A 23,696-nucleotide genomic window follows, 5' to 3' on the forward strand; every position below is an offset into this window, starting at 1 on the left:
TGTTTATGGGCATGATTTGTCTTCTGAGTTTCTTAATCATTTTTTCTTTCTCCATGCAAAAGATGCTCACCACTTGTAGCAAAAGGTGATGGCTGCTAATATTTAGCATGAGGCATGAAAAATGGGTTGTGAGATCACTTTTTGCTGTTTTCAATGGAAAGATGAGAAACATCTGTCTTGAATGTTCCAAGAAAAAAAAATCTCAGTATGCAGTTTCATGTGTGAATCTGTGGTCATCAGCAAGATGGAATGTGATCTCTTGGGGATGATTGTATCATTTTTCAGAGTGAGGCAAAGAGAGCAATGACTATTGGAGGGTTTTGAGTAACTGGCTTTGTAATGCTTAATGCATTCCATGTTTTGTTAGCTTTTGGTTTGTCTTAATGTTTTTCCTGCTTAGGGAGGGGAAATATCCACATGCCAGAATGTCATTCATGTTTTAGCATGTTATGAAAACACCCTGGAGAGCCTAGAATAGTCTGGAGAGAGACTCAGAATAGCTGTGTGGATAGCTTTGAAGCCCAGGTAGAAGTCAACTGGTAACTCATTTTGACATAAATTTGCAGAATGGAAAGCCTTGAAAACACAGTGACAGATATCAGATTAGAATCAGAAGTTCTCCTTGATTCTATGATTCTCTCTGATTCTATGACTCCTATGAGTGCCATCCCCCTCTGCTGGTTAAAGAAAAATGTTAAAAGTCAAGATACAATTTACTTTTTACATTTATTTTAATGATCCAGAACTCTTCTGGAGAAGACATACCTCATCCCAGTATACAAGGAATTTCTAACAGGACTGAGCAGGGCAAGGTCCCTGTAAGCTCCTCAGAGGAAGAATATCGCCATGCCTTTGTTGCCATGCCTGAAAAAAAAGAAGTCACCTGGGTCTTTGGGAAAGAATATCTTTCAAAAACACAGCCCACCTGTCCAGCAGAACTACCAGGCCTTGCTGGAGACGTGCTTGAAGAATAAACAACTGTTCACTGATGAGAGTTTCCCTGCTGACATCAGCTCTATTGGAACAGGAGCAATACTGAAGAAACTCCCCCGAAATGTACAGTGGAAGAGGCCACATGTAAGTGATTTTTAGTGAATATTGTCATGTAAGAGAATGATCAGAGTAGATAGACAGCAAGTAGCGATAACATCAAGTGGACTTGCTCCTAGACTTCGAGTGCCTCAATGCCTTCAAAAGTGATACTTAATTGTAGTGGCTGTCATTTCAGAAGTTTGTGTACATATAGTTCCATGATTGCCTTTAAAGCATTTATTGCCAGAAATCATAACCAACTTTATTCAGTTTATATCCAGTAACACTTAGAGCAGGCAGGGAAAGCGAATGAAGGGGGTGAGTGGAAGCTGGTGCCCTTGGAGCAAGTAGCATGCTGGCAGATGTGATGATTCTGTGGAGATTCTGTGATGTCAGTTCTCATGATGACAGCCTCTCTCCCCAAAATTGAGGATCTTAATGCTTTAGAAGATTTCTGAATTTTCAGTCCATTCTTAGCCTTTGGCCCCCATCCCTTGGACCACGTACTGTTACAATGCTGAAAGCTGTTACTTTCCTAGGCAGTCGCAGGTGCCTTATCTACTTGCTGGTCTGTGCTTTTTTTCTTTTTTTTCTTTTTTTTTTTCTTCCCCTCTTTCTTAACTGTTTAGTCTGTTCTCTACTGTATTTGTGCACTGTTTCCCAGCTCTCAAGGTTGAGCTTCTGCCATGACCAATAACTGATCATCAGTGGGTTGTTTTCAGTTCTGAAGCTTCTGCACTTTACTTGTGCTCATATTTCCAAGGTCCTTGCTGCTTGCTACCCCACGCTTAAACAGAATGAACAAGACTCCTGGGACCAAGCTGTGATCCCAGAGCAAGTTCCCATAACAAATTGATAGCAAGCCTTGCTGGCCAAGACGGGGTTCTGGCACAGTTAGAGAAGGCCTATTAGCTCTAGCCTATTACTAGCAGTGGCAATTCTGTTCTTAATGAGTCATCGAGGAGCACACTGATACTCTGATCTTCCTAAAAGCACTCATCTGGGAGATTCAGTCTCCTTGGAGGTCTGCAGGTAATAGCACATAGCATCTCCTAGTGAAGTTATTTTCTAGCCATCAGATTTTGTTAAATTTAACCAATTTCTTAGAAGGGACACGTTTCTGCAAAACTCAAGAAAATCAGCAGGGAAGTAGAGGAACTTTTCAAAAACAAGCAGGAGGCCTTGGAAATAGCAGCCCTGGTTCTCAGGGTTTCATACGTAATTCCACTGCACAGATAGTCTGTATTGTCAGGATCTGGCAGAGCACAAATGCCATGCTTAGGGGTCTGAGCTGGACTCTGAGGGTGAGACAGCTCTATCAGCATAGATGTACTTGAAAGGGAAGGTGATACAAGTCCTGGTCTCTACAAAGCTCTTCAGGTCTGTAATTCTTTATCTCCACTCCAGCGGAATGGCACTGAAACTAAATCTTTCTCTCAGTCCACTCTAAAGCTACTCTAAAGCTTCCTGAATAAGAAGGTTGCCATTTGCTCTGATTCCAAACTTAACTCAGCAAAGACTCTCCGAGGAAGGATACTGTGTATCCTTCAGTGCATAGGCTACAGAAGAAATGCTGAGATTGTTCTATTTGGCCTTCAACCTTGTAGCTTGCTGTTTCTATGCCTGATGGCCTGCAAAATGATGAACATCCAAATTCACCTCGAATGGGAGCTGGTGTCTAATTACTGTAGCAGCCTTTTCAGGATTTGCCATTTCTCTGCTGCTGCCTGAAGAGATAGCCAGCAGTGTGAAAATAAACTTGAGCAATTTGTGGGTCATAAGAGCAAAACGAAAGTTTGGCACTTAAATTATTGAGTTGTGCCCAGAAGCATTTGTGAGAAGAAAAGATTAACAGCATAATTTCTTTCTGGATGGTTAGTTAAGAATCATGTGCTTGTCACATCACCAGAAACTTCCCTACCAGATATCTGTTAGTCTGTAGCTTGACTGTCAGTCAAATCATGGTGACATCAGCTATATTAGCTGAAAGTTTAACAGTTTCTGCTCTGCCACTGTAGCCTCTTCTGCTGAAACTTGTCAGCAATTATAGAGGAGGTGGGCTGGCAGGTCTGAAGGGTTGTCGTCTTACAGAGATATTTGTGAATAACCATACTGATGAGTCTGAGCAGTACTAGTTTATCTCTGGGACTGTATTTGGTGTAGGCAAAATTTGGTGTGCCTAGGCTTGTGTCAGAGTAGCCTGGGTACCTGATAACACTGGCATTACATTGAACTAGAATAATGTCTTCTGGGAGAAAGCTACCTTATTTATTCTGAAATCAGGCAGAGGGAGTGTTTTTGTCATATATCCATGAGTTTTTCACATTCCAAACTATGAACTCATTGCATCTCTCATCTCATGAGATTGCAGCTCTGCAGACAAAGTTCTTGACTTCGAGCTAAAATAGCTCATGTTAGTAACTTGGCTGTCCTCCTCTTCTCTTTGGCCATGTGCTTCCCAGGCTTTGCACAGAACTCCAGTATTTTATGCTGCGAACAGAAAGCAACTTGACCTCTGCCAAGGATTAGTGGGTAAGGAAAAATTCCTTTGTATAAATATGTAAGTGGCTATACACAAAATAACATTTTATGTGGGATTTTGACTGAATCAAACTGGGACAGAATAGGTGTGCATGCCTATGTTGCTTCGTTTAGCATGGTGTGGTTTAAGCAATCATTAAAGAGGGACAGGCTCAGTAAAAACCTGGCAAGTGTCAGGGTGGAATTTGAAGTGTGACAGTTATCTCCACAAGCTAAAATTGCTGCTCACTTTGTTGCTTTTGAGCCTGCTGCTATTGCAATGGGAAGTTACTGTGTGCATTTGGTGGTCTTTAGCAGTGCTACTTGACAACTGAGCAGAGACCACAGAAGCAGGAAAATCTGAGATTTCTGCTATCTCCATACCTAAGAGCTGGAGAGAATGCATTCTCTTCTCAGCTTTGAAGTTCAAAAAATCATTTTTATACCACGTTACCTGAGAAGGATATATTAGCATCTGCAAGACAGGGCAGGACTGAATTAATTTTTATTGAGTGCTATAAGCTCTTAAACACAAGGTACAGCTTTGCCTGGGAGATCCACTGGAAATAATTCTCCTCTTCTGAAGTTAGTATTTTCAAAGAAAAAGGGAAAGGTTTTGTAATAGTGTGTTTGTACAAAAATATGTAATGCCAGTAAAAAACAGAATGTTTACACTGACAGCTATTTCTTTTTAAATTTGTCACTGAACCAAACAATATCTAAAGGAAAAGGTCATGGGAGGACAATTATAAAACAATCACAGTTTAATTAAATAAAGCACGCGTCTGGTCTAATTTTCTGTGTATTGTTCATTATAATTTTAAAGACATTAGCACAACAGCTCTTCTTCTAGGATCTTCATGGAGCTCCTGAACTTGGCTGACAGGTCTTGCTTTTCAGCCAACCACATGTGTCCGTTTGTCTTGGCACAGGGAACTGCTGGTTCCTGGCTGCTCTGCAAGCCCTAACATTCCACCAGGACATCTTAGCTGCAGTCGTGCCACAAAACCAGAGCTTTGAGAGGAAATATGCTGGCATTTTCCACTTCCGGGTATGTTTGCTCCACAGGAGCGAGGGAGGTCTTCAGAAATCCCCTGTCATGTTTTATGTCAAATCCTTGGATTATTTCTACAGGGTTTCCCTTGACCAAGGGCAAGCAGCCAGGGGGCGTCCTGGCCTGGAAGGCCACAAAGCAATGCAGGAAGGGGGTTAACTTGTCTGAGGATGTGTCTCAGTTTGTCGCTTCTCCTCAGCTGGGCCCTATCCAATATTTTATCAAGACAAATGTCTCCACATAGCAGCAGCAGTCATAAAGGCCCTGAGTTTTTACTCTGCTCTTGCTGCAGCTCTGCCACCCCACAATTGGGAACGCCTTCCCTGAAAGCTCAACTGTTCCTCATTTCCCTATTTAATCCCTCTTTTACTCCTGACACACACTTTGTTTTCTCCTTTGTCTGGGTAAGGCTGATGAGTTGAATCTTTGGGTGAGTCAGCACCTCCCACTGATCTCGTACAGTCCATAACCCAAGGCAGCTCATCCTGAGCCTGCAGCTAAGCAATCCTGCCTTTGCCCTTGCTTTGAAGGGAGGTTCCTTCTGAGGAAAATATCAGTTCATTCCTTTCCCCTGACAGTTCTGGCACTTTGGTGAATGGGTTGACGTGGTGGTTGATGATCGCCTGCCGGTGAACGAGGCGGGAGAGCTGGTCTTTGTTTCTTCAGTCTATAAGAATGTGTTCTGGGGAGCCCTTCTGGAGAAGGCGTATGCTAAGTAAGTGACTCATTCTAAGTTATTAAAATAGTCTCTCTGAAATATGTTGGCTTGTGCTGTGCAGTTTGTACTTGTTTATAAATGCATCTCCTGGGCCTTGCCACATTTGGAGTGTAGTAAATGGTTCTCATCTTTCTATTTCTAAAGAGTAAAATTCCCACTGCAGTAGCTCTTGCCAATTCAGGCCCTTGAGTATAAATCCAAAGGTTTAGGATATGAAATGAAAACAAACGTATGCTAGGGGATTATTCCCAAAGTGGTTCCTTATATAGTGGGTTGGCCAAGATGATGCCTTCTTTGCAAACACTGCAGAAGAATGGAAGGCCAAAGATAGAGATTTCCAAAGGTGAATGATTGCTGATGCCCCTCTTGATCTATTACCAGTTTGAGAAACCTCCAAGGAGTTTCATTTTGGGAGTCTGTTGATGAGTTCTACTTTCGCCTTGATAAAGGTTCCTGCTCTGAGATATTACAAAGCCTTCAACTTGTTAAAGCATTCGACAAGTCACATGGCATACTGAAAATATTGGCTTCTCTCTTCGGGTTGTTTTATCTAGAGTGGTTTATTGGGACTAAGAAGAAGGCAACAACTCATAACTGATGGAGTTTGTTATTCTTGGGTTAAAGTAATCTGAGCTGGGAAAAATAAGCAGAGCAGGAAAAAACCTAGCTCGTACTGAGAAAAAGATCATCCAGAAGGAGAGAAAGCTCAGCTATATTCATTTGGTTGTAGCACTAGAACAAAAAGAGAAAGTTACTCTTCAGTAGTGAAGAAAATCAGATTGGAAGCTGAACTGTTAAGGAGTATCAGATATGGTACATTGTCTGGTGAGATATTCAGGCAAAATTTGCTAAGGCTGAATTATCAAAAAAGCAGTGATGGGCATGTTCTTGGTACTGCTTAGTGAGGAGATCAGTAATGAGTGAAGCAGTACTTTTCAGCCTATGGCCAGTCTTGGGCACGCCAAATATTTCCCCAACATTACACATGAATTACAGCATATTTAAAAACAAACAAACAAACAAAACTAATCTAAACCTTCATACCCCTTATTATATGCTTTCATTGGCACATACCTCTCAACCTATTGTCTGTGGCTATAAACCCAAGAGTATACTGATGTCTTTGTTTGCTAGACTTTACGGCTCCTATGAAGATCTACAGATTGGGCAAGTTTCAGAAGCCTTGGTGGATTTCACAGGTGGTATTAATATAAGGATCAAGCTTCCAGCAGCTCCTCCTGATCTGTGGGATATCCTGACAAGAGCAACCTACGGCAGATCTCTCATGTGCTGTCAGACACAGTTAGGGGTGAGACTAATGGTTTCACAGCTACAAGTCTTTCCAGTCAATTTTTCCTCTGCTCAGCCAGACGCTGTGATTCCTAGAAAGAAAGCTGACACCTATGACTTGCTGTAGAAATCATGTTCTTAAGTATAAAGGTTGCTCTTAAGGTTCCTACTGTGTGTAGGATCCTCCCTATTGTGCTTTATCTATCAAAAAGTCTCTATTGAATAAAGACCTCTCATTTTTCAATTTTTATTAAACAGTTATTCCATTTTTGCAGATGGTGACTCTCAAAAGCAAATGGAGAATGGTTTGAAAGGGGACAAAATAAATCTGATCTCCTAATAGCCACATTTTTCCTAACAGCCATACTTTGCTGTATGTTTGGAATTTGGAGCATAATCACCCAAGTTCCCTCATAAATTGTGGATAATTGGCTAGATCCACAGCTTACTCTCTCACTTCTAGAAGTCCAAGTTAGGTTTTCATTTGCAGAACACTAGGGTTTTCCAATAGCTGAAGTATTAGCATGAGGTTTGGGAGCCACGATTTGAACTCATGTTCTGAACTACTACCCTCTCCATTTGCTTTTGACAGTCACTGCTTACACAGGTGTATGTTTCTGGTATTGGTATAAGCCTGCTGTGTAGGTAGGTTTGAAATAAAAGGCTTATTTTCCTTCAGTTTCTCTTCCCTGCATACAGGCAACAAAGGTCTTGAGGAATGGACTTGTTGCTGGCCATGCTTACACAGTAACTGGTATTAGAAAGGTAAGAATAGTCCTAATATCCTGGGTCATGACTTCTTTGGATTTCAGAATTTTTGTTACAAACTTTGGTTAAGCCCTCCCTCATGGCAGCCATGTTATCTTCTTAATATTCTCTTAGTCCAAGGTTAAAAGAGATGGGACTTGGTAAAGATTCACTTTCAAGTATGTCTGGTTTAATATGTGACCTTTACAATGGTTATAGATCAGCATATCTCTAAGAGTGGGAATGAGCCACAGGGCTTCACTGAGTGCATCACTTACAAATGGCATTTGTGTATGCTGGGAGGATGAGCTGAAACCTGCTCAGAGTAGAAGGCCTTCCTCTGCAGTCAGGACAGGACCCATAGAAGAGAAAAGGTAATTGAATACAAGGGCCAAAACATGGAAAACTAGAAAAGGAGATGTGCTTGAGAGAAGGGAACCAAACAGGGCTCCTGTACAGAGTAGCAGATGGACCCCACTGATTTGTGTAAGTGTTGTGGGGAATGCCCTGAAGATATCTGCCTAATAGAATGGGAGAGTAAAATAATAGATCCTAAGGAGCTCAGCTCAAGCTGAGTTCATGGCAGACTCCTCTTGTCCAGCTTCAAAAACAGATTGACAAGGATTTCCTGAGACTTCGGACAGTGGTATGGATGTGGGGAAGGCAATGTTTAGCATTTCTTCAATAGGTGCTTGGAAAGCTGTAAGAAAGGCTGGATGCTGCATGCCTGTGTCTCCCAGACAGAGCAGGAAAGTTTTAAGTACAAGGCTTCATTATTGATGTGTCTGTCAGTTTGGCTAGCTGTGCTCATGGGATGAAGGGACAGGCAGGAGTTGGAGACCAGCTGAGCTTGTTGGTATGAGCTGAAGTTCAGCCGTTCTGCTGTATGCTTCTATCTTAACTCCTAGTAAACCTGCCTCCCCTTTCTCCCACCACAGCATTTAAGTTCAAGAGGCAGTGCTCTGTATGGCCACCCCATAGGCGTAGTCTCCCATGGCACTGTGATAAGATTTAGCTTCACAGTAGTACAGTTCTGCTTCCACAAAACCACAAAATGAACAGATGTTGGAAAGGAGGATCAAGCCTCCAAATTAGGAACCTGTGAGGTCTCTGGTTTCACTTAGAAAAGATAAGACAAAGCATCTTACTTCATGCTTTCATTCAGAGTTGTATGTTTGTAGTTTTTATTATCATGCTTGTTAGGATCTGTGATATTAAAAAGATGACAACTGCTGAGATGTTGGCAAGCATAGTGTTGTTGTATGTTCTGCAGGTGACCTGCCAATATGGACCAGAAAACCTAGTGAGACTAAGAAATCCATGGGGGAAAATTGAATGGAATGGAGACTGGAGTGACAGGTGGGTTTGAAAAATGGAAGGTTTGATGCTCAATGTGAGGGAAAGTTTCTTAGAGGAAGGATGCTGCCATCTTCAGACTCAAATTAGGAGCTTTCAGGTCTATAGCTGTTGCTTGCCCAGGCCCTCTGGTTTCAAAACAATGATTTAAGAGATTTATGTTTGTCCAACAGTCAGTGCTTGTGTAGATGGCCTCACTTCACACGTGCAGCTTCAACATGCAGCTTCAATCATAGGACTTGATTCTGCTTTTCAATTCTTTGAAGTGCCAGAGGAAACATACTTGGAAATCAGATGCTGTGTGTGTTGCTGTGATCTAGATGGTGTGTAAAGTGACAGATTTTAGCTTAACAATTCAGGAGGCTTTAAACAGGATATTTAAGGGCGCTGAGCCCTTTATCACAAGTGGGACCAGGCCAAGACCTCCATGAGCTGCAAAGTGTTGGAGCTGGGTGACTGAAGGAGTCCGTCATCCTGGCTGCTTGGGGAAGCATGTAACTATTGAGGCAAATGGGCCATATATTTAATCTGCCTTGATTATTTTATGTGAAAGACGGTGGTTTATATTCCAGACCATGAGCAACCATAGACTTCTAGCCCGATTCTCTATGAATGAGAGTATGTTCCTTCTGTCCCAACTTTTTTTTTCATTTGCTGCACAAGCCCCATTTGCTGAGGCTTGGGGATGGGAAGAGGGGAGATGAGCACAGAGAGGTGTTGGGAATATGAGTGACTTTCACCTTGTCTGCAGAGCAGTACTTTCTCTGCGTGTCTGCCACATAATGACAACGTACCAGCTGTTGCTGGTGTGAGAGCATAATGAACAGCATACCATAGGCTTGCCTTTTAAATTACTCCCAGCTGCCTTTTTTGCTGTCCTTTTCACTCATCTGTTATGCCAAGCACTCTTCCTATTATGTCTCTTTTGACAGAAAATTAAACAGCAACACAGGTTTAGATATTTTTATTTTAACTACTACAAATCTGTGTGTGCAAGTGAATGGACCAGCTGATGGAAGTGGAGCCTTTCTACTGGAGAGAACTGGAATTGTTTAGCTATCTCATACACACTGTATACTTGTGGAGGGTCTGAAACAGCTGAAGGCATAGGGGGCCTGTGTTCAGCAAGGGTTAAACATGGAGATCTGTGGGGACAAGGGTTTTGGCATCCTTTTATAGAGGAGACCTGTATTTTCTGTATTGAATCTCAGGCTGCATTTGCTTAGTTATTCCATACTTTTTGCCCTCAGCTCTTACAAGTGGGAGTTGCTGAGCCCAAAGGAGAAAATTTTGCTGAGGAAAAAGAAGGAAGATGGAGAGTTCTGGTAACAGCTCTGTCTTGCCTATCCTCTCTCTGATGGTAGCTCAGGGGCTGCGTCTGCAGACAAAGCAGTGCTTTGTTTTTCTCCTTATGCCAGCTAATTCGTGGTATATGTGACCTGTTTTCTAACAGACCTGGATTGCTTGCTCTCCATCTCTGCTTGATTATGTGAGAGGCAGTGCTGTATTTAAGGCAGGAGTGAGGGAGAAGTGGGGCAGTGCCAGATCTCCTAAGGCTGCTGGGAGACACGGCGACTTTCAAGAGCTGTTGTCTTACCTCTTATTTTTGAGATAACTTTAGGAAGCTCCTGCTTGTTTTGCTTGTCGTTTCTCTACAGCTTGTGCCACGAGGTGGCAATGTTGTCACTCGTGTAATTTCACTGCGGTCCCTTTGGTGGCAATATTACTTCAGTCTCTGCCGCTGTGTTTTGCGTAAACTTGAGTCGTGCGTTTGCTACTGATAGATGCTGCTGTTGGAGCAGATGCTTGCTTCTTTACTACATAATAAAATTTGAGCATTACCATATGTAACACAGAATGGCGTGGCTTTGAAGTTCCCTGCACTCTTTCCTTTTCTTTTAGTGAGCCATATGGATTAAACTAAACTGCTGACAAGATGTCTTTTGGCACTCTTTTTCCCAGGATGTCTCTGCAAGATTTTAAGATTCATTTTGTAGACGTTGTGATCTGTAAATTAACTCCAGACCTGGTGAGCCAGGAAGATGGGAAAAAATGGATGTATTCCCTGAAGAATGGGAGATGGGTTAAAGGAAGCACAGCAGGAGGAAGTCTGGGATTCTCCAAGGGTGAGGGGTGCTTAGCGCTCTTTTGGGTGCTCTGTTGTGTGACTCTTCTTTGTTGACTCAATTATTAGCACCCTTATACTCCATAACACAAATTTGACAACAGAACGTTCTCTTATTTCTTAACTCACCACACGAGCATCAGAAATAAGCAGCTAAAGAACACTGTCTAGTTCCTGCCATCACAGAAGTTGCATTACTTGCGAATACAGGGCAGAAGGCTGGTTATGATATGAAATAAACTGCAGGAGTCTTAGGATGAGTTGCCAGTCAGCTTCTTTGGAGCATTAGACTTGTCTGTTAAAATTTGCTCTTTGGAGAGCATGAGGATGCAGTATTTTAAGTAAACTGATTAGGAGACACAGAGGCTTAGAAGCCTTCTGGAAGCAGGTTAGGTGGGTTCTGAAGTGAGTTATCCCATATATAGTATATGGTAGAGGAATAATCATACATTTATAAACAAAATAAATTTTAACAGCAGTTAGGCAGAAATGAAGCTCCTTGGTCCTGATCTTTCGTTCAGTCTTATAGGAATTTTACCACTAAACTTGTAAACTGCACCCTAAGATCAAAGCCCAGTGAATTCTGGAGGCCCAGACAACTTGGGATTCATTCAGTCTGAGCACAGGCATCAAATGGGAAGCTAGCAATCAATCTTGAGGTGGAAAATAATGTCTAAGTGTTTTTCTTTTTTACTTCTTAGGCATGTTTTGGATGAACCCCCAGTACTGGTTGAATATTTTAGCCAGTGAAGACAGTAAGAGAAACCTGGGCTCCTGCAATGTGGTTATATCCCTGATGCAGAAACACAGTAGCAAACACCGGAACCGAGCTCCTCACCTCTTCATTGGCTTTTCACTCTACAAGGTGTGAATTATAGTAGGTTCCCTATATATCCAGGAATAAGTAGCTGTCAGTAGGAGGAGTGAGAGCTTCCCCAACCAATTCTCTGCTCATCTGAGGGTCTTGCAGAACCCCCATCTTACTTTGAATGGAGCTAGAAGTTTTGTTGCTGCTATGAGGTTGAAGTTGTTGACCAGCTGCACCTGCATAGCTGCTCCCCACCACAGATACAGGCTTGCTGTACGTGTGACTAAGAGGTCCCTGTCTGACACATCCTCTGTTTATTTTCTCCCTGCAGGTGACCCTACAGGTGAGTGCTTTGTCACCTCTACTGGATGTTTGCTGAGAGACCTGTTCTGACAGCATTGAAGGTGTTGTGTTTGCCTTTGTTTTTTTTGGCCGACAGCTAGTGGCAGTGTATTCAAGCTCACTGGGGTGTTACAGTAAGTCACTATTAATGCAGAACCCTACTCTTCTGAAGAGTAGCCACGTCAGGAGGTCTCAGTGGTCTTGAAAAAGGTCATTAGTTGCTTAGCATCTGCACTAGGTCTTTGAAGGTGTTGAAAGTGGCATCGGCGTTTATTGGATTAGCAGTATTCCTCTCACCACTGTGGGCTGTTATTCAAGTCCTTAGCTGTGTTTGAGCTGGGCTTGCTGCAACTCTCAGAGGAGGCAGTATCACCTTTATTCTGCCTCCCAGTCTTGAGGCAGGAGCTGAGCCTGTATCCCATGTAGGCCAGGGATCTTGTAGGATAGCTCAGCTTCCTTCCTACCTGAGGATGTTCTGGAGCTGACGCTGCAGGTGTTTGCTGCTTTGTCCTGCCATATTTCCAGTATTTTCTCTTAAAAGGACCTTTTTTGATCTAAGAAAAAGTTCTGGAAGGTAAACTCTGTTGTATGTCCCAGTTTTTAACCAAATCTCAGAGGATTATTCACAACAGAAAGGTCTAATGTCTTTTATCTTGAAAGGGCACACTTTCCCTTAAATTACTACTCAGAATACCACTTAAGTTAGAATTTCTTTGAGTTTGAGCTGGCAAAGTACTAGTTGGGCTACGATCAGAGCAGTGCAGTTGTATTCCAAGTTACTCTATTTCTAGCATGGTAATCATGAGGTAAGAATCCACTCCTTTCTGACTTAAATGTTTTGGGCACTCTCAGGGTTACAAATGAATTAAATTTCCTGGCAGAGGGAGCCTGAGCACAGCTCTAGCATGCTGCTGTGCTGTACCCGAGGGGAGCTGGTGGCAGCCAGGTGTTTAATTTCAAATTTGTAGTGGTTGGTAAGATCAATATAGAGAGACTGCAAACTGAGAGCATCTAAGGACACTCCAAGGAACATTGTGAATTCTGGAGCACGTCTGAAATGCTTGTATGCCAGTGCATGCAGGAGGCAGTGGATGCTTCAGTCCTTTCCCGGGGCTATGATATGGTTGGTATCAGTGAGACTTAGTGGGCTGAGTCCCACATCTCAAGTGCTGAGTGGGAGGGCTACCAGCTCTTCAGTAGGGTAGGCAGGGCAGAAGAGGTGGTGATGTTGCTCTGTATATAAGGGAGAGATTAGGCATACAGCCCATGCCTTTGGGATGACATGGTAGAGAGTCTTTGGGTGAGGATGAAGGGGATGGATGGCAAAGCCGTTATCATTGTGGATGTCCACTACTGTACACTCACCCAGGGTGGTGGCATGAATGAGCCGTTCTATAGACAAGTAGGGGAAATCTTGGAATCAATTGCCCGTGTCCTTACGGGAGACTTGAACTTCCCAGACATAAACTGAGACTATTGTGACCAGCGAGTCTGGGAAATTCCTAAGAACATGTTGAAAATAAGTTATTTTTACAAATTATGAGTGAGCCAGCTAGGAAAGGTGTCCTGTGAAATCCGTTGCTTGAGAATAGGGAAGGCCTTGTAGGAGAGGTGACAGTAGGTGGCTGTCTTGGCCACAGTGATCGTGAATTAGTTGAGTTCAAAATTGTAGGTACTGGCTGTGGAAGAGGAATGGCATCTCCATTACTAGGTGGGGAATAAAATGGCTAAATGTAAAGAACAGCCAAGACTGGAAGAGGACAGTGGTCTTTGCTGGTGGGGATATTTACTTGGCATTCCACTAGGCCCCCAGTGTTATTAATCTCATTTATAATGTTGCTTAAATAAATACTTCATCCATCCTTCTTTTGTAGAAAAGTGCCTGAGGAGTGAAACATCTGTAGGAGCCAAGAATGACAAGTAGTTCGTTGACACAGGCTAGGGATTAGGTTGCTCTTGCACTACATTCAGATCCCAAGTGCTCTGCTACTAGATACCTAGTGCAAAGAACAAACTGAGCACAGAGTGCATGGTACTTAGGAGATAAGGGGAGCGCTCTGGATTGTGAGGAGCAGTCTCTAGAGCATTTCCTGCCTGCAGTCTTTTCTGCCAGTATGCAAATTACTTCAGCAGTAACTTAAAGTGGCAGAAGCCACATCTTTTCCCAGTCCTTGCTCTGTTCCTTGCAAGCAGTATTATAATGTTGATAAGCTTGGAGGAAGCTCCATTCTTTGTCATTTTAACATTGGGCAGGTTAGATGGAGATAGTCTGATGGACCCTCTTAGCTGCTTTTGCTGTAGAGATATCTGAGATCTGAAGGCAAGCAGCCTCTGTGCCATGCCCTTGAATTCCTTGTGTGTCTTTTGTTCCATTGTTCAGCTGGTACAGAACACATTTAGTCTGTATTTCTTCCCTAGCAAGAGGAAATCAATCAAAAGCTGTCTCCAGCATTCTTCACCCGGCACCAGCCTGTGAACAAGCGCCAGGTGTTCCTTGATGAACGGGAAGTGACTTGTGACTTCCACCTGGAGCCTGGTGTCTATGTGATTGTGCCATCCACTCTGGAGCCTCAGCAGGAGTCTGAATTCATTCTACGTGTCTTTTCCAGGAAGCACGTCCTTCGGTGAGATGCTGCTGCCCCTCTGTCAGCACCCAGTTCTCTTGCATGGTGGGACAATCTAGACTTTCTAGCCTAGTGGGGCATCAGAAGGACTGAAGCATGCAGCACAGTGCCTCTTGGAGAGCCTGATTCTCTCCCAGCTCAGTGCCTGAAGTATTGCTTTTTGGTCTTGTCCTTTTGAGAAGCATTGAGCTAAGCCCACAGAAATGATTCTTAAAGCATGTTTAAGTTTATGTTTAAGAGTGGAGAAGCACAACACTTAAATGCACTGTAGATTTGCCAGAGGTCTCTGCTCATAGTGCTGGAGGTGTTGTATCCTGCTTTGGAGACTTTGAATGCCAACAGCCACTGGAGAGCCATATAGGCATGGTGGGCTTACTCTAGTGCAGCTGTAACACTGGAGAAAATACATATGGCACAGCAGTGGCATGGGGTCTGTAGCTGGGGGTGGGGAATGCCACTTGTGATCAAGACAAACAACTCTGCAATGTCTCCTTAATGTCTTCTCTTTCACATCCCCAGGGAAATGGGTGGGAACACCAGTTTCATCCTCTCCAAGGTGAGTGGATATAGGGGGAGTAGAAGGACCATGGTTTCAGCTCTTGGATGTTTGTTTTTTCCTGTCTCTGAACTATGAAAAGGGAGAGTGAGAATGTAAGTGTTCATGTTGCAGCACTGTACAAATTGTGGCTTGGGTTTACGGGCGGATTCTTGGACCTTGTGAACAATCAAGGCAAATTTTTAGACACCATTTTAGTTGCTGTTTCACAGCTGTTCTTTTTTTCTTTCATTGACACAATCTTACTCTACAGTCTTTCCTGTTCACAGCTTTTGGAAAACTTCTTGTATTCCTCCCCACTTCTTTCATGCCTTGACAGGCTTGAAGACATTGTGGAATCAGAATGTGATCCCCCTATCACAATACAGTGATGCATAGGTTGTTTTAAGAAGAGCTAGTCTCAGTGGCCATATATGTGTGACTGTATTTTGAGCTGGGAGGGTTTATAGCATATTCCATTCCCTTGGCATAAACAGGGCCATTCCTTCTTTTGTCCCTTCCATTCTCCTAAATGTATATATTCTCTCCTTGGCAGGGATTGAACTCTACCCTTTTTCTTCTTTCACAGCTTGGAGTGGAAGAGAAATGTTTTTCTACACTGTTATCTGAAATTTTATTTCCAAGAATTAGTATTTCTATGGGTATGAGTTGCATTAGTGATGTAACACTGATTGCAATGGTGAGGGGAAGATGAGAAACATGGGAGGAGAGCAGAGTTCTGGAAAAGCATCTTCAAATAACTATATCTTGAATGGCCACGTTTTTCTTCCTTAAGTGCTTTTATTTAATTTATTTATTTTATTTAATGTCCTGAAGGAAATTGTTGATAGGTATGAAGGCAAGATCTGGGAGGATTTCTTCACAAAACATTTTGAACAGGTAGGTGAGTGCATGCACCACCAGGGGAAGCAGAGTTACTATGTAGTTCTGTGATAGCAAAAACATCTAACTGTGCAAGGCATGTTTGGATATAGAAGCATGGGGGACAGAGAGAGGCTATGAAGGCTGGGCTACTATGTATACAGTGCTGATTTCAAGCAGCAGTTTTGACCACAAAGCTTTAGGAATATGTTAACACTGAGACAGGCAAACTCCTGGAACTTACTGCTATGGGACACTGTGGATGTGACAGTATCAACATGCTCCAAAGGCATTAGCAAACTGATGGAAAGCAGATCCATAAACAGATACTGAAGGACTAAGCATGTATGTGCCCTCTAACATCTTTATTTCAACAGCCATGGGTGCCAGAGAAATGAGAATAGAGTGTGGATGCTGATCAGACTTGCATGCTCTCCTTAAGCATAAACTCCTGTCCCCAGTATCAGGGACAGAACAGTGGGATGCGTTACAGTAATCCTACCGTATTGGGAATTTCTGCTCTCACTGGGGCAAGTCAGTTGTTAGAAGACAACACACCCTGAGAAACCGAGACATGTTCCTACTCCTTCATCCCACGTTGATAGCAGCAACCATGCTTTTAGAGCAGAAATACAGTTCTCCTTTCAGAAGGGGTGGCTACGTTTATTCGGTAGCATACCCTGCATTTAGCAAGCACATTTTCTCCAAAACATATTAGGGTTTCTGTTAGCAATATTTTGACAGGAGCTTTTCCTGACAAGAAGCAAATGCTTTTGCTTCTTGAACATGTAGAATTTTGATTCTGAGAGTGGTGTGGCTTTCAGATGTGCCCTGAGAACTTAGCCAGGAGCAGACTGCAGCTCCTGCAGGCTGAGAATCTTGTCGTATTCAAAGGAAGCCTTTCCTATTGATTTTCACAGTGACGGGAGCGGGGCCAGAAAATTGGGATTTAAGATGAGACATGCTGGGAAGACAAAAGAGGGAGAAAAGAGATTTAGTGATTAAAGTAATTCTCTTTTGTATCACAGAATCCTGAAATAAATGCTGTTCAGCTCCAGAGGATCCTGAATAATGTATCTTGGAGACGTAAGTGCTGAGAAATAATATTTCTGTGAAGCAAACCTTTCTAGAGAAAATCTTCAGCTTCAGTATCTGAAAATGAAGATATTGTGAGCAGACTCAAACTCTGAATCTGATCTCTAAACCCAACATGACCTCAGTACTGATTCTGAAACCATCTCGTTTCATCCTGTGCTACCACAGTGTTGGCAGTGCCTCTGCTAGAAAGTGAGCCTGCAGCAGTAGGCAGCCATACAGTGCAAGGGAATTTATCTTTATCCTGATGGACATAGTTTATATCTGCTGTTCCTACGCTTGCTTACTTTCTGTGTGTGCACAGGACTGTTCCTTGCTGTGTCTTTGTGTTTGGGACACAGATAGCCTGTCTTACTCGTGTTTGGGGCTGTCTTTGTCCTGAGGTCTGTGACACCTGCTCTGTGCCGGTAGCAGGTCAGCAGTGGCTGCTTCCCCTGAGCAACAGTAATGGTGTTACAGATACAGTGATGGATCCAGTTTCCTTTCCCAGTTTCTTCAGTGGTACCAACCCATGCACAACACAAAAATACACCATTCAGCCATTATGGGCAGCAAGATGAATAAGAGTCTGATGTGGTGACAATTTGTGGTGACTTAGATCTGCCCTCTTTTCTGCAGAGGTATACTAAGATAGCTCTTCTGTCTTGGCAAAGTGACCCATCAGGCCCTGCCTTATCCGTGAGAAGACTGTGTTGAACAGTCTATTTTTTGTGTGTGATCAAGGTTAAGACATGAAAAATGTTACAGTACTTGATTCATATTTAATAAACAGGGATATTAACAAGATTAAAACATCTTCACTTTCTGCAGAGAAGGCACTGGTGAGTTGTGGTTCTGTCTCTTGCTCTTGGAAGTCTGCATATGATATAAAGTCACAATTTGGAGTGAGATTAGAGTCTCTTTCTGCTACTCTTCATTTAATTTATGTGTGAACCAGGAATGCTAAGCTTAGATGCAGTGTCATGTTTTTTGGTGATGTCTGTACTTTTAATCATATTAACAGAGCTGGCAGTGCCTCTGAAAGAGAGGGAAGGAAGGATGCTTAGCATGAGGCAGGGAGAGCAAGAGAGAGATGTTTAGTGCAAGGGCTTCAATTAATGTGCAGTACAACTCCCAGAGCTCTTCAGGTCAATGGCTTTACTCGTGATCCTGCAGTTTGGCATTACAGGTTTGGAAGTCCTTTCTTTAATACTGGAGACAGCGTGCTATGTTTTACTTTGCATTACATGCCTGCAGGGAGCTCACGTTGGGTTTTGTGAGACTAGTAGAATCCATCCTGCTGCATCGTATTTTAATCATCATAAATGATGTGTCTTCTCAAGCAGCTGAGAAGTTACACAAGGGCTTTGGGGCCCGAGCCATCTCAAATGAGAACAAATTTTGTCAGAGTCCATTTTCCTTAGTGATATTCAATGCGCTCTCAAAACAGTCTTTTTTTTATCCTCTCCAGATTTTTGGAGTTTTCACCTGAATTTCAGTCTGGACGCCTGCCAGAGTATCCTGGCACTCCTGGATGTATCCTCCTTAGCATGAATGATACTTCTGGCTTATTTAATACTCACTGGAGCATTATGTCTTAGGGCAGATTTACTGTCACTTTGGTTTCTTAATGACTGGAACATGGCCATGCTTTTTGAACTTCTCATCTTCCATAATAACACTTCAGTTGTAGCAGAATGGGATAGGTTTGAGAAAGGGTTATTTCCTGCAGCTTCTGATATCAGCAGCCAGGCTTCCATTGATTGTAGTGGGAGGAGAATCAAGCCTATGAGCTAAAGTTTGTTGGCTAAGAAGTCGTTATCTTCTTCATATTAGAACTGTCTATGAATTTTCAGTCAGTGTTCTTTTTCTTATTTTGTATTATTATTTGTATTTAGTTTTATGTAATGTACATTCTCTCATGTTTAAGATATTCTGACCTTAATTACTCCATGAAGCTGAATGCCACTGGCACGCTGAGTATCCAGGAGTTCCGAGTCCTGTGGAAAAGGCTGCTTTTCTACATGGTATAGCAATCATTTCTGTGTACCACTGAAATATTCTTCTACTCACAGTGCCTTTGTTGTCCTCTGCTGTTGTTTAAATATTTGGCTTTTGTTTGTTTTCTTGTTTCCACCAGGAGGTTTTCCAGAAAAGAGACACTAGCAGATCAGGAAAGCTGGACCTGGTAGAACTGCGTGCAGCTGTACAGGAGACAGGTGTGTGCCACAGCACATCTTGGTGAGGCTCATCCTCTTCCTCAAAAAGGGAAAAATTTGAGCAGGAAAAAATCTGGACTTGTTGGCAGAGCCCAGAGGGAGTGGGAATTATCATAGGCTGCATGGTCTTAGCCATCTCTGCTTCCCTTTTTAGCTAGGTAAAAATATCTGACAAGTATTTTGCTGTGTGGTAGACTGCTTAATCTTTGCCTTTATCTTTGGCATTGTACTGATGACATGTCAGGGACTGAATCTGGAAGTCTGGGACTTGCACAGAGGCAATACCAGTGCCAAGCTTCACTAATACACCATCTTGAGCTTAAAATAGAACTGAAGAACATACACAAAGGTTCACATACTTTGAGTGGGGATTGGCGCTCACTCTTTTACCTCCTTTTGCAGTTTTAGAGCTTAAATGTCACTCATCTTTTTGACGTGTGGCTCACCCTGTTCATCTGTGTCAACGAAAGCACAGTTAAAAAACCCATACAGACCTCTACTAAAGCAAATTAAACTACCAGGCCACAAGTAGGAAATATTCCTAGCAAATTCCCTGCAAATGCTGCTTGACATGCTTTCTTTATCAGCTTCCTCTGGATTTTCTTTTTCATTGCCTCTCCTACCCTCTTAAACGCAGCTGCTTTTACTGCCTTCCATTCACTCATGAGTGAATGTTGCCCGTTTGTGTTTTATTACAGCTCTAACAGGAACAGGAGTATAGGTGACCAGATTTGACCCCGTTAGAGTTTGAAAGAGCTGTCTGTACCTGAGGGGTTGGTTTGGGCTCGTTAGCACTTGATAAACGTAGGGGAGGTTTGAAAAAGCAAATGACTGGGAAAGGGACTGAGATCAATGAGTCATGTACACCCAGAAGCATGCACATTTAGCTGCCCACAACTGGGAGTTGCCCTCTCGTAATGCTTTTCATGTTTTTATTATTTTTCCCCCTCTCCTGCAGGCATTTCACTCAGCAATGAAGTCTGTAATTTGATGGCAATCAGATATGGTGACCCTGACTTGAAGATCAGCTTTGAGAGCTTCATGTGTTTCATGCTTCGAGTAGAGATCATGGGAGGTGAGGCTCATGCTATGCAACTGGCCAGGGAAAGCTCTGCTGCCCAGCTAAGCCCTGGCCCTTCCAAAACTGTTCCAGCTGGCAGAACCTAAGTGAAAATAGAAGGGTTGGGTTTCTTCTCAGAATACATGGAGGAATTAGTTTAAAGCAAGGGACAGAGGAAATTGAGCTCTATACTTTTTTGCCAGTCTTTTTCTACAGAAATCAAGACTGTATGTGTCAGAGTGGTTTAGCTCCCTGCAGAGAGCAGCTCTGCACCAGTCTCTGTAGGAGGCAGGAAAATTACAGATGGAAGCTGCTTATTTTCCATATACCTTTGGTTGGACTAATTGTGGTGGTGAGACAGGTGATACTTTTGTCTGTGAGCTCATGCTATGGACACCTCCCATGTGTCTGAAACTGGAGCTTGTGAGGCTTAGGACATTGTGCTTTTGGAAATACAACAGCAGCTTCTGAAGAGACAAGTAGATGGACAGAAAGTAAAGTGCCTGTCTTTATTCAGGATTCCTGGTGTTCCAGTGCTCAGGACCTTCCAGTGAGAATGGGGGCTTACGTTCATTTGTGGATAGATTATAAACTCATTCTTATCAAGTCTTTCCTAGGACAAGGGGTCACAGGTAGTGCTGATCTCTTGGCTGTCAGGTTAATGCTCCTCACTTCCTTTCTTCACAGAGGCCTTTCGCAACTTAACACAAGATGGTAAAGGGATATACCTGCGGGAATCTGAGGTAAAGCCTGTTCCTGATTGACAAATGCAGCTTCTTTCATTGCAAGCAGCACTGTATGGTTTGTTCTCCAGCCTTGAAAAAGGTATCTCTATCTGATCACTTAAAGAGTAGGTTAGAAACAAAAAGGAACACAGGCTCTTAAGTCCTGTGCCTCCCTGTGGCTTCTACTCCTTCTAAAGACAAAAAAGAAAAAAAAAAAACAAAAAAAACCCTCCAATATTCTATAGTTTGGTTCAGTTCTGGATATCACAGGGCACTCTTAGGAATGGGTGAGTTTATCCTACTTTCCTCATTATTTTACAGTGGATGATGATGACACTGTATTCTTGAAGGAGTGCTGCAAAGGAGGGGACAGCAAGACCTGTACTGCAATACGGAAGGCTGCTTTCTATCAACTTGCTGCGTACGTTGGAATCTGGGCTCTTCCCTGCAGTTTATCTCATAAGAAGTCTTCCCCCTCAAGCAGACTTGACCTACCAACCACAGACTTGTTGCACTGCTATTTTTCTAACGAATAAGTTTGTTTTGAGTCCTATTGCACTTCAGCCAACCCTTCCGAGAAGAAACTGCTGGATGCCAACCACTGTGGGTGCGCCATGGAGCATAGTGAGCCATGGAGCATCATGGCTGAGTTCTAGGAATTACCTATTTAATGCTAATGTTACTCTGTTACTGTTATAATTTGACTCTTGCTGTGACAGTATCCAAAGGCTGTGCTTGATGATGGAGCTTTATTGGGGCAATTAACTCTGAATCTAGGAAAGAAACAGCCCCTGCCTGAAGTGTCTTGTCATCTAATAGAGAAAATCCAAATTCTGTAGTTGCTTGGCCCATGATAGAGAGCTGGAGTCTATGTGCTTGTCAGGGCAAGGGGTTGGCCACTCTTCCTCGGCCATGACTTGGAAAGATCATTTGCAAACATTCAGACCATATCCTTTCCTTTCATGCATCAGCATAGCTCTACTGAAGTGAACCTAAGGTGATCTGACCAGTTTGTGGACCAAGCCTTTAGCTCTTAGTTGAGATGGAGCTTGTGATGCTTGCAGATTTAGTTCAGAGCAAGGGGTTCTTTCCATGAGTTGGAAGGCACAGTACAGTGAGAAATAAATGTATTCAATGTTATCTTTAAATCACTGGAGACTGGCAGGGAATAGATGTTCACTGTAGCATAATACAGGAGCAGTCTGGCAAAGAGACTGGTAAACCATTTGGATGTTTGTTGTTTTTTTTTTTGTGAAGCAGAATGATAGAATGTTTATGCATGAGTCATTAAGTGATTCAGGAACATACAGGCTGTAGTGTTAGAGAACATACTTGAGGCTATTCCCACCAAACTGTGTTGGAGTTGTTGCATCTCTATGTAGGACCCTTCTTCATTTTCTTACCATTTAGTTTTTTGGCTTGCAAATTTCCACACTAAGTGCTTGTTACAGGTTGCTGCTTTGGCTTTTGCATTCCAGTGGACAGCACAATTGCTCTTTCTCTTGTGCACAGTCTCCTTAGACCAATGAATGCAACAGGGCTCCAGCAGGAATGACTATATAATGGAAGAAGATACTGTAGTGCCTTTGTAGGAAGGAGTTGTAACAAGTTTGCATAGGCTTATGCCTATACATGAGCCTGAGCTCAGGGATGTGCTTCCTACTCCACTGAGGCCTCTGCAACAAGTGTATTTAGAGAGAAACTCCATTGTGTACATGTTCTCAATCAGGAGGCATTAAACAGCACAAACAACAGTGTGCTCTTTATTCACCAGAACAACCTGTTCCTACGAGTATTATTTTCATGCTCTTTTTGTGAGAAAACTGTTAGAACCAGAAAAATAGCTGTATTTTTTGCTGTTTATAACATGACGTATTTATCAGTTATTGTGCTGTGTTATTGTGTGTCACTGGAGCTCAAGGGTTCAGAACTGTGGGCATAACAAGTCAAAAGGAGCAGGGACATCCAGGATCCTTAAGCAGATGTCATGGTGCTGTCATCCTGCCAGGCTCCCAGAGAGACTATTTCAGCTGCCCCCGTTACAAAGCACGTGCCCTCTCCCAGTTGCCATGCCTCTGCTCCCTTTTGTGACTTGCAGCTGAACACAATGGAGCAAACTAAATAAGCCTGGTTTAATTTGCACTCAACTCAGTGGGTGATGTTATAAACACTGATTTACTGCATGTAGGAACAGCACTAGAAGAGCTAAAAAGGTTGTAGGAGAGAATGTAGGTCTTGCTCTTTCGGCGTGCCCTGAAGGAGATGGTCCCAAAGAGAGTGGCCCTAGGCTGATGTGAGCATCAGTGTGCAGAGTTCTCAGCAGTGCTCTGCTGGACGTGACAAGAAGCAAATCTGTCAGTCCCAGCTGGGTTTGCTACACAGTGCCTGTTGGCAGTGCTGCAGGAAGCATTCAAGGCCAGAAGGATGCTGGACAAAGCTTTAGTAGCCACTGCCCCCAGCCTTGTGCAGAACTGTGGTGCAGGACCCCCAGTTCAACATGGCAGTTAATTTCAATTCTGTACACATTGTTTTGTGTATATATATATATATACACATATATATATATATAAAAAAGATTTCGTACT

The 23,696-nt window shown here is 42.9% G+C and overlaps 1 protein-coding gene across 1 annotated transcript; it reads left to right on the top strand.

Moving 5' to 3' along the window:
• The first annotated feature begins 846 nt into the window (after positions 1-846).
• CAPN14 (calpain 14) lies at positions 847-22,950 on the top strand. Its single transcript, XM_042887468.1, has 21 exons — positions 847-1,077; positions 3,495-3,564; positions 4,485-4,603; positions 5,185-5,321; positions 6,459-6,633; positions 7,314-7,379; positions 8,635-8,720; positions 9,968-10,042; positions 10,680-10,843; positions 11,544-11,709; positions 13,202-13,211; positions 14,411-14,616; positions 15,136-15,172; positions 15,989-16,051; positions 17,062-17,119; positions 18,579-18,643; positions 19,066-19,134; positions 19,248-19,326; positions 20,285-20,401; positions 21,074-21,129; positions 21,433-22,950. The coding sequence occupies exons 1-21, from the start codon at positions 847-849 to the stop codon at positions 21,457-21,459; spliced, it is 2,076 nt and encodes a 691-aa protein (XP_042743402.1). The 3' UTR covers positions 21,460-22,950.
• The last annotated feature ends 746 nt before the right edge of the window (positions 22,951-23,696 follow it).

This window comes from Lagopus leucura, unplaced genomic scaffold (assembly GCF_019238085.1).
Source record: "Lagopus leucura isolate 7727_CA_CO unplaced genomic scaffold, USGS_WTPT01 Super-Scaffold_73, whole genome shotgun sequence".
Taxonomy (NCBI): Eukaryota; Metazoa; Chordata; class Aves; order Galliformes; family Phasianidae; genus Lagopus; species Lagopus leucura.